The 11,548-nt window shown below is 38.8% G+C and overlaps 1 protein-coding gene across 1 annotated transcript; it reads left to right on the plus strand.

Moving 5' to 3' along the window:
- The first annotated feature begins 6,939 nt into the window (after positions 1-6,939).
- On the plus strand, positions 6,940-10,825 carry LOC146483971 (uncharacterized). The gene is made up of 2 exons (XM_085105080.1): positions 6,940-7,078; positions 8,612-10,825. The coding sequence occupies exon 2, from the start codon at positions 8,614-8,616 to the stop codon at positions 10,699-10,701; it is 2,088 nt and encodes a 695-aa protein (XP_084961206.1). The 5' UTR covers positions 6,940-7,078; positions 8,612-8,613; the 3' UTR covers positions 10,702-10,825.
- The last annotated feature ends 723 nt before the right edge of the window (positions 10,826-11,548 follow it).

Genomic DNA, 11,548 nt, shown 5'->3' on the forward strand with positions numbered 1-11,548 from the left:
CTATTATAATAACAACCCAAAATGTGCTAAAACTTCAACCCTTAATGTAACAAAATGACTCTCACTCTAATTGAAGGAAACTTAACCAGCCTATATGTAAAGAACGCATTCTGTTGTATATTTTCAGTGTGTAGTTGCTAACCGTTTTTTATTGGGAATATATATGACCTTCGACCAGGTCTGATCAGTTAGCGGTGCTCTTATTTTCTCTTATTTTTCGTTTCGCATTTCTCCTGAGAATGGTTTACCAAGCGAGACAAAAATGGATCCTGATCGGAGGTTAGAAAGCATATGGGCACCAAACTTGATCCCCAGTATGATGATGTGACAATTCAAGTGAATTAATTCAAGCACTGTTGATTTTGATGCAATTCTCGTTCCTGTTAAGGATCTTGAGTACTGCCACATTTTGGCAAACTGATACTGAATCATTAACAAAGAGCTAAAAAGCCAACGTCACAGGTCCAGTGATTTTTTAAAATTGCTCAATTTCACTCATTTCTCGGTTGTTTGCCAAACTTTAGTCGACAGCTATGTGGATCATTCGCAACGTTCACCTAATTACACCTAATGAGGTCTTAGGTCGGATGATCTGAATTCGAAGAGAATGCATTAAATTTACATATTTTTTAGTCAATTCTGAGAGTTTTGAGTGGCATGGCAAACGTTACCAAATTGATTGGTGGGCTGTACAGGTTCATTGATTGGGCACCTCGCGTGGGACTCCGAGGACCCGTTCGTGCTCTTCTCGTTAGGCCTGCACCTGATAAAAAAAGAAATGAGTGAAATTAATTTCTAAAGGATATTTATTTTTCAGTCTTTTACTCTGTTTGCTTGATGCAGTGCCAATGTAGAAAGACGCTAACCTCTTACCAGAGAAAAAATGAAAATAAATGGTCATATCAATAAATAAATAAAGATAGGGAATTTGTGTAAAAACCTTAAAACCCTAAGACGGACTGGCTATTCTCAACCTTTTGTTGCCATTCAACCGTCAGAGCGTAAACAAGTGACAAACAACATACATCTTTTCTCCCACCATTCCGGATAAAAGTGGCTTAGTTTTGGGAATTAAAAACCCTTGTAAACAAATTTGAAACTGAAATATTGTAATGTTGTCATGGTATTTTATTTTTTTTAATGAGATGAGGCACATTTTTTTTTCAGAGGTCACTCGAGTCAACGACTTGACTGATCGGCGTCTAAATTTGCATTTCACATCCACAAAAGTGAGAAAAGAAGGGCTTGCCCTTTTATGGAGGAACTTCTTGTTAATTCAAACTGAAGACCAAAAAAATTAAAAGAACCATGGGTTAGCTATTGATGAATTGTTAAACAAAACTCAAATGTAGTCAGATCAAAAGTAGGACAAAAGCAGTGATTTTATTCTTTACCCAGGTGCATTTTTGACCATCAAATCCAGAAATAAATATCCCCATATAGTTGAGTCAATATTCGTAGGGTCTGTTTTTGTACAAACAATCAGAAATACAAAGCACATTTAACGAACTAAAACTACACAAAACATTCAACAAACGCCTTACAAAATTTCGCTAACGATCCAAAATTGTACAGTACAATATATATCCGAAATGAGAATCGCGTACTGTTCATTTTGCAATTGTCTGCAGGGATGTCCTCATCCAAGCGTTAGGATTTGGAGGAGTTTGAGGACGATTCTGGAGCAGGTAGATGTGCCATGGCCATTTATTTTTATCCGTAAATCCCGTTGTTAGAAGTTTTTAAATTATGGTAGATTCAGGGTAAGAACATTGAAAGATTATTTGCATTATTCTTTCAACTCTAATAAGAAGCAGCAAAGTTAATTGTAAAAATACAACTTTATTTAAGGTGGTTTAACATTCTGAGAAAAGAAGTAATAATCTTTTAAGTCTTGACTTATTCGCTGTTCACTCAAACTACAATGATTCATTTACAATGTCTCCATCATGGAAATTACTGATGATTAATTCTCTAGTACCGTGTAGCACTTAAATTTTGCGGGAGTTTTATTTCGCGGATTGGTGATTTTTGTGGTTTGCGAGAACAAATTTTTGCGGTTCGAGATGACTAAAATTTCTGCTGGGAACTAATTTTTGCGGTTCTCTGTTCAAGGAGCAGAACAAATTTAGGGGCAAAATAATAATGATGCACGAGCCCTACTAGAGAAGCATAACACCACAGAAGTCATTGTACCAGCAAATACTGCTGCGTTTAACCAACCCCTTGATGTATCAGTTAATCGTCCCTGTAAACATTTCATGAGAAAAAAAATTCAAGGATGGTATGCAGGAGAAGTTGGGAAGAAGATAAACGCTGGGCAAAACACCAGTGACACTGCAATTGAAATGGGCATTCCAGTGGTAGCACTAACCTGCGGAACTGCAGACCGCGGAACCGCGGAACCTGCGGAACCTAGAGAAATAACTAGTTTTTTTTCTTTTGCAACTTACATTCCCGGTATAAGGTTACAGCTGATTTCATTGCTGTGTATAAACCCGGATTTTATTTATTTTTTAACATGATTCGACTAAGAGGAAATGAGATTTTCTCCTGATTCGACGGTCATGATTCGACCGAGAGGTTACCAAGCTCATCGATGAACTCGCAAAATCACGAAGGTTCTGCACGAAGACTTGAGGTGGCGGGTGATTTATCACCAATATTTGTACGGGAGCTCGATAAAGAAAACAGCGAATGTTCTTTTTACGAGCATTTGTTTCAAAAATCCGTAGATTGTATAGGCAACGTTATATAGTGGCACAAACCTTATATAGTGGCACAAAAATTCTGGGGGGGGAGGGGGGGGGGGCTCATGGGCATTATATCTTTTCAGAGTTTCGGGAGGATGGCCAATTTCTAAAAAGAAAAGCGAACCTTCTGTAGCCACAATTTATGACAAGAAAAAAATCCTACATAAGTAGGTGTCAGCTCGGCAGAAAAATTCTTACACAAAAAAGTATGTACTTTCCTTCCCCACTCAGAAATATAAATTCCAGTCCCGCCCACACTAGTCGTTTCTACAGTATTCTGCTTGTTAGTCTAGATGTTACTGAGGTTGAAGTAATTAAATAAATAAGTATGGTTTAGATAATGTCCGTACCTAACCCGATGGTTTGGTGTTGTGTGACATAGAAGATTTGCAATCTCGATTGCGGTTTACGGCAAGCGACAGAAATGACTGCGTGACTAAATTTATTCTACGTTTTCAATTTCTCAGAAAAATTGAGTTGTTCGCATTAGCATCGAAAACCACAATTATTTTGTACTATTCTCATCTTTGTACTAATTCTTTTTTCGAGAAAGCATAAACTCGGAATCTGTCGCTTTGTCGTTTGCCGCAAACGCGATTCTAAGCTCGAGCAACTATTTTCAACCGAAGATTAGGAAAGCAGGTGATACTGACTATGAAGAAAAATGATGTGGATTCAATTGGCATCAGATGCTTATAACAATTGTATGGTTTCAGTGCTGTGGAATTAAAAGTGGATTCATGGTTATTTTATGTTCTTATTTTTTCACTGGTTAACAGAAATGCACTGGGGACTATCCCCAGTACGCCTTTTCGCTAACAACTTGACCTGAGGCTGCTGAATGGCTCCGAGGGAAAAAAAGTAAACTGGAAAATTTCTCTTCTTTTCACTGGCAGAGAAAATGAGATCTAACGCACTGGGAATTAGATCTGGGCAAAATTTGGACTGTAAGTTTTGGGTTGGGAAATGAGATTTGTAAACCCCAGACCTTCCTCCCCCAGTAGCCCTGGTCAGTAAAATACTGCGTGGGCATAAGCACAATAACATTTTCTTATGCTTATACCTATGCTCCTAATGAAAATTACATCGACATTATACTTTATTTTAAAACGGAAAATTATCAGTATAATTTAAAAAAATGAATATTGAAATTGTTTGAGTTTTTTTGAATGAAAAATCATCAGTATAACATAAAAAAAAAACTGCATATTAAAAATTGAAAATGTTTGTTTGTCAAAATGGCAGGTGGACGTCTTCCGGCGCTTCGAAAACAAATCCGAATTCCTTTAACACTCTGCGTAGGCCTGTTTCATTAAGAAAAGTAACTTAAGTTTGGGAAGAACAACCAAAACGCTTTTAACGACCAGAACTAATGGAATATCATGTTACTTGAGTAAGTGCCAACAGAAAGGCAGAAATGTCATTTATCTTTCCAGGTGCGATTTACTTTTGAAGGCACACAGCAAAATATTCTGACGTGGAAGATAACTCAATTATTGGAACATTTGTTTGGAATAAGTCTGACGCGGCGTTTCGTCTCGGTCAAGAGATTCTTCTGAAACCTTCAGAAATTATAGGCAAACTCGTTGAGGATGATCACGCCTAAAGTTCTGTTCGCCAATTGAGGTCAATTGAAAATGTTAGCAGTCTGGCCCTCTTTTGCAGAAGGTTTACCAACCGCACGTACACGAGTTGAAATTTATACAATAAAGAATTATTTTAAAATGTTCGTGGCTAGACTGACGGGGCGTTTCGTCTCGACCAACAGACTCTTTAGAGACCTTCAGTATTTATACGCAAACTCGTTGAGCAGTCCCGTTCGCAAATTCAAGATCTTAGCAGTCAAGCCCTCTATCGCAGAAGGATTCCCAAGTACGCGAGTTGAAATTTATACAATATAGAATTGAAAAATTGTCCAATACTTGTGAAATGTTCCTGGCTAGGTTGACGCGGCGCTTCGTGTCGGCCAAGCTAAGAGACTCTTCAGAGAAACAATTCTCACATTGTATAAATTTCAACTCTTAAACGTGCGGTTCGGAATCCTTCAGCGATAGAGGGCCAGACCGCTAACAACTTGAATTTGCGAACGGGACTTTGGGCCTGACGCTCAACGGGTTTGCCTATAGATTCTAAAGGTCTCTAAAGAATCTCTTGGCCGAGACGAAACGCCGCGTCAGACTAGCCACGAACGTTTCACAAGTATTTGACAATTTTCAATTTTGTATTGTTAGGAACTAATAGAGTTAAATTAAGCAAATTCAAATATTACGCTAATGAGATTGAAAGCCGAATTCGAAAATTGCATTTCCCGCATTTTGGCGTCAAAGTATCTGAAAATTAAATTTGAATACAAATCGATCACAGACTGTCAGAGTTGTTGACTTCCACAGGAGATTATGATACGAAAATTCCTAATGGCTGTCTCTGGATCGGTCAATTGAAGGCCGGTTTAGTTCGACTTTGTTCCCCTTGTGCAAACCCTACGAGGTTTGTCCAATGCACCGGTGTACTATAAGGGTCCGTAGTACTATGTTTTCAGTTCATACAGTCTGTTCAAGTGCCACATGATACCACTTATTCTTTAAGTACAAGCGAAAAGAATGGCTATGCAAAGCGATTAAATATTTCAAAAGCTTTTTCATTTTCTTCCAGTATGTTACCTCTTACGTGCTAGGAATGAAAAAAGCGCGGATGCCAGGTTGCGTTTGAATAAAGATAATTTAAACTTCCACGCGCAATCCAGATGGCAATATCCGTTAACAAGGGCAAAGTAAATTGGGGATTAACAGATGTATACTATTTATTATTGTGGTATCAAGAATTAATTTGTTTCTCTGTAACGGTTCCAAAAATTGTATTTTATAACGTTTTTCTTTGGTTTTCTGTCATTAGCAATGGAGTTTAAATGTTTTCACTGTAGCTTTCAAAAAGAAATCTGGCAAAGCTATCGTAGACAACATCAGGAATTCAATATCAAGATCCATCCCTCATGATATGGTCCCACATGTTAAACTGCGCCTATCCCCTTGATATGATAAGGTATAAACTCCTATCGATAATGCAGCTGGTGTACAGAAATGCACTGGTGGCTATTCCTTGTACGATTTTTCGCTGACAACTTGACTTGAGGTTTCTGAAAGGCTAGGGATAAAATGCAAACTGGAAAATTTCCCTTCTTTTCACTGGCAAGGAAAATGCCTGGGATTTAACGCGCTGGGAATTAGATCTGAGCAAAATTTGGACTGGGGAATGAGATTTGTAAACCTCAGCCTTTCCTCCCACAGTAGCCCTGGTCAGTAAAGTACGGCGTGGCCGATGATAAGCACAATAACACTGATTTTCTTGTGCTTATCCTTATGCTCCCAGTGAAAAGGACATGAGATGACACTTTATTTTCAAAAAGAAAATTATCAGTTTAATTTTAAAAAAACTGAATGTTAAAAATCAGTTTGTTTGTCAAAATGGCAGGTGGACGTCTTCCGGCGCTTCGAAAACAAATTAAATCCGAATTCTTTCAACACTCTGCGTGGGACTGTTTCTTTAAGAAAAGTAACTTAACATTGAGAAGAGTAACCAAAACGCTTTTAACGACCAGAACTAATGGATGGAAACTTGCGAGTACCATGTTACTTGAGTAGGTGCCAACAGAAAGGCAAGAATGTCATTTATCTTTCCAGGTGCGACTTACTTTTGCATGACACACGACAAAATGTTTACATTGGAGATAACTCAATCATTGAAACAATTGTTAGGAACTAATGGGTCTAAATTAAGCAAATTCAAATATTACGCTGCTGAGATTGAAAGCCGAAAATGCCATTTCCCGAATTTTTCGGACCGAAACAACCGCTTAACAGGCTATTGACAAAGGGAGTAAACAAAGAATTTTATGCTGGTTCCCCACAAAAGCATCGTGATTTAAAGTGAACTGGCTCTACTCAACATAGCGAGCCTGAAGAAGAAAACGATTTTAATATCACCAACTTATAAAAAAACATTTAGCCAGGTGCGGTACAATATTTACACCCTTATTTGAAGAGAACTCTTTCAAAACTAGCCGAACGTCCGCGTTATCCAATGACAATCGCGTTCAGGAGTAATCATAAAAAGCAGAAGTATCAATGTTATTTTAAGAAGTAAAACACGCTGTGGGCTAAATAGAAGAAATAGACATTAAGAGCCGTAATTTGTCCCTGTTAAAAGCCGATCTGATTTTAAAGCTTTAGTTATCTAGATCTAATAGTATTTTGTCTTGGTCGTGGACTGAAGCGGATACTCAAGCATCAAGCTCTAACAAGGTCATTTAGGAGCGTTCCTAATTTCAAGTACGTATCGCACTCCTTTTATCCTTTTGTAAGTCATTTGCAGTTTTACGATTTGTTTTATTTTATCTTTTTAAAAAAATATTCGGGAATTTTCTCATTTAAAACGTGTAGCCTGAGAACAAACGTGGCTGGGAATGTTACCAGGGCTAGTATTTCAGATAAGAGGCTTATTTAAGTCCCCCTTTTTTTAATATTTCTCTTAAAGGGAAACCAAGGTTACAACTATAACATCCAATATGTAGAGTTTTTACTGTGAGTTTCTGGGGGCTTGCTCCAACACGCACATGCTTAAAACTCTTCAACATTAGCGGCCAGCCTCCTTGTTAATCCATGATATTTATAGTAATGTTCTCGCAAAAATCAGAACAGTTAAGTTCACATTCAATAGTAGGGAAGAAAAGGACGACTCATTTTCTTTTTCCGCCGGACAGAGGCGAATCGGTCTTTTAATTTATCGCCATATCCAACCATGCAGTATCAAAACACAAATTCAGAATAAAAATGTTTTTGTAATGATTGCGTTAATAATAAAACTGAGCGGACGTCCATTTAGCTAGACAAAAGTCACTTGCCTTAACATAGAGATAAAATAGTGAAACATTCCAACAATTAACGTCTGTGATAGATAAGTACTGACACTTTTTCAGTCACTGGCACCGCTATACTCGGAATAAGAAAATCCCGGTTCTCCCAACTGGAGTCGAATCTATGACCTTCCGATTACTAGTTCGGACACTCTATAAATTCAGCTACAAAAACGAGAAATATCAATCGCAAATAATGAACGTCGTCAAACTTTACATCTGGCCTCGGTTGTTCAAAGTGTGGATAACTTTTTCCAGTAGATAAGTCACTTATTATCAAGTGGATAAAATGTATTAGGTGGAGTACATGTACATTTTATCCGCTGGATAGCGATTTCAGTACGCTAGATAACGTTATCCAGTGGATAAATCGCTATCCAGCAAATAAAATGTACTCCACCTAGTCCATTTTATCCACTAGATAATGACTTAGCCACTGGACAAAGTTATCCACTCCTTGAACTACTGCGGCCTGATCTATGAGAAAATATTATTCGTTCTCTCAGATAGGTCTAAATTTTCATTTGTATGCTTGTTTCGCATTATTCTTACGCAATTCCACAGCCAGAATAGGACCAGAACATCTTTTCAACTCGAAGAAAAAACACTTCCAGCGATGCAACTCCAACAACAACAACAACAACAACAATTTATTTGAAAAAAAATAACAGAATGAATGGCTTTTCCCGCAAATAGTTACAAAACTAATCGAGGAGAGACAAGACGAATACAAGAACACTGGAGAAAAGTAAAACGAACTTAAAAACACAGACATGCAAAAACTTTACGTATTAACAGATTTAAAGTATTTACACTCGTTCACAGAATAAAAGTGATAATAGTAAATGGAACATTTTTTTAGTTAGTCCTACATTTTTAATTATCATAGGGATTTTAATAAAGTCATTTTCAAAATTATGGTGTAAAATTGCATCCTCTTTCTCTACAGAAATGGCTTCAATCTTCATTACGTTATTTGTTGCCATAACACTTACAGCGAGTACATGTGGCGACGAGCCGTTTAGCGATGCAAACAACGGCAAGGAATCGCCAAGTGAAATGGAATCACTTCGCAAAATCGTGGGCTCTCTTTCCCGGCAAATAATGCTACAGCAGATGTTTGTTGAAGAACGCATCAGATCTGATGGTGACTCTGGAGTGAAACAAGTGCGTCTCAGCAACGAGGGAACACGTAACTACTTAGCAGACACCCACGGCAACTCTAGAAGGCTCATGTCCATTCATGAACACGCTAACAACATCCGCACTGTTGGTCTGGGAGAATTCATCGCGGTCCTCAATGGAGTGGAATTCAGGACCAGGCACAATGATTACGCACTCATCATGGCCAATAAAACAAGCAAAGACTATCATGCAACAGAACCGATTCCATTCCCAGAAGTACCACCAGAGGTCGACAATAAAGCCACCGTTGATGAGCAGGTCGTTGAGATGCGCGAATGGTTTAAGGCATGGAAAAATCAAGATCACTCTGTCAGAGATTACCGAAAGTACTTCAAACCAGTCCTTTGCTACATGGAAGGTGCCTGGACCACAGCAACAGAAGACATCGATGAACCCTTTGAAAGTGACAGGCATTTCATTGACGCAAAAACCTGGTTCGATCTACAAGAAAAGGTCCGCTTCACCTCCTACACTGGAAGGAAGGACAATCTAGAGAACTTTTCCTTCCTACCCACCACCATCATAGACATCATCAATGGGACGATCCCCGTTTTCGCTCAGTGGAATTATCGTATTTTGTGTCATCCAGTGAGTCGAGACATTCCATTAAACAGGTTTCGTGTAGTTGATGAGTTTCATGCAAGGCTTCCTGCGCGAAGAAAATACGAAGAACAGGCTGGCACCAGAGCAGCAAGATTCCAACTCAACCCTCAAGACTCAGATACGTGGACCAAATACGAGAGGAACAACAATCCGAAGTTTTCGCTACTGGATGAGCTCATGGGTGAGATTCCTGGGAAAGATAATTACCAAGGGAGCCTGACGGATGAAGCGTTTGATCTTCCAGCCCACACAATTGACCCCAAGAAAACTGGAAAATTGAACGCTGCTTACTATCATCGCTGGTTCAAGGTTCTGGAGAAAGATGCAATGGGTCAGTCTATTAGGCATCGAGGCTACGCAGATGAAAACTTGTTCATGGCTATGACAACACAACCCAAAGTGGCAGGAATGAAATTGACCACCTGCAAGAAAAAGAGAGGGAAAGAACATTGCAAGATAGTCAGCCAGAAGTTCTCGTACGCAATCCCACTTGAGATAATCTACTTGACACCGTTAAACAGATGGAACCCGTTTAATATTGAGTACAAAGGTCCTATCAAGAGTCCCCTAGGTAAAACAGTGTTTGCCGATGGCCGCAATGGAGGAAGATCCAAAAAAACGGCCTACAATGGCACAAACAGTAAAAAGTATTATCAAACACCCTCAGCTTTCTTTTCAGGAAAGGAAGTCAGCACCGATGCCGCAGACACAACCCAAAACAGCGTTGGAGTTCTGGATAAGGATGGTGTTGTCAGAATTACTCGAGCCAGTGGAACACGTATCTTCTTTCCACCCATTAGTGGAGTGGGTATATGTCGTCAGAGGTACCCCATAATGCCCGTCCATGGAGAAGGCAGTGCCGTCTGGAAGGAACTTGAAGCAACAAAAGACATCCTGATGAAGTCCAAGACGTATGGCTTTACCTACAGGGAACCTCTTGGTGGAGACTCTGGTGTTGGACCAACCCAACCTGAAAAACCCTTGACGCTGAAAATGCAGGACGCAACCAAGGATCCCCCAGGTGCACACAGCCACGAAGTTACGTTGACGCCAACACAGGTAGACCAGGCCAAGAGATTAGGAAAAACCTTCACCTTGATGACAACAACTGGGTCCGGTCACCAGCACACCATCAAAGTGTATTTTAGAGCAAAAGCTTGGCGGATAGGTCGTTGTGACGAATTCGATACAGGGAATCACCGATGCCGCGACAAACATGGGAAGTTTCTTATTGAAGTCTCTGGCGTTTAGAAGCACTTAGCGTATCATAATAGTAGACAGCTATAGTAAATAACGAACGCATTCCTATAGAAGAGTCAAACAGAATGAAGATGCAAAATTACATGTGAAATTAAAGTGGGGTTAAATAAAAACGAGATGCAGAAAGTAGTAAACTGTTTTAATCTCTGAGATAACTCTATGCTCTAAAATAAAAAACCGAATTTCTCTTTGTTTACGATTTAGCCAAAACATAACTATTACCCAGTGACGTGAAAACACGCACAAGAGCTCTGCGACATTTATAAGCGAAGGCAAGGCTAGCAAAACACAAACATAAGATACTCAATAACATGTACTTCATGCCGTTGGTGAAATTAGGATTTAAGTTGGGTTTCAAAAGCTAAATAACCTTTTTTATTCCTTGGCTGAAAGATAGAATAATTTGAGAAATTAGATCGAACACATGCATTCACGGAGTGACATGTTTAGCAAAAACCATGCACCAAAACATTAACTCAACTGAAGATAACTTTTGGGCAATGATTTCAAAAACAAACCGTTTTTGTGCTTCATTTCCCCCATTGTCACGATTTCTCCATGTTTTGGCCAAATCTACTATTATTTGACAAGGTACCTTTTCACTAACATCAAATTACTATTTAGAGCACCGAGAATAAAATACTAAGGGATTTCTCCTAGGAAGATCAAACAACATCAGTTGCTTGGAGATTCCTCTAAACTACAGATGAAGAACTAGAAAACAATTGGCCCTTTTTTTTGAATTTAAGTTTCAATTGATTTTAATCCTGATCATCCATCAAAGATTAAAAATACTGGTATCCCTGCATGCACTAGTAGGATAATTGTTAACAAAACT

The sequence above is a fragment of the Pavona decussata genome, unplaced genomic scaffold, assembly GCF_977016875.1.
Source record: "Pavona decussata unplaced genomic scaffold, jaPavDecu1.1 SCAFFOLD_37, whole genome shotgun sequence".
Classification (NCBI taxonomy): domain Eukaryota; kingdom Metazoa; phylum Cnidaria; class Anthozoa; order Scleractinia; family Agariciidae; genus Pavona; species Pavona decussata.

Coding starts and splice junctions, on each gene's coding strand:
- LOC146483971 (XM_085105080.1), top strand. CDS start 8,614: ATGGCTTCAATCTTCATTACGTTATTTGTTGCCATAACACTTACAGCG.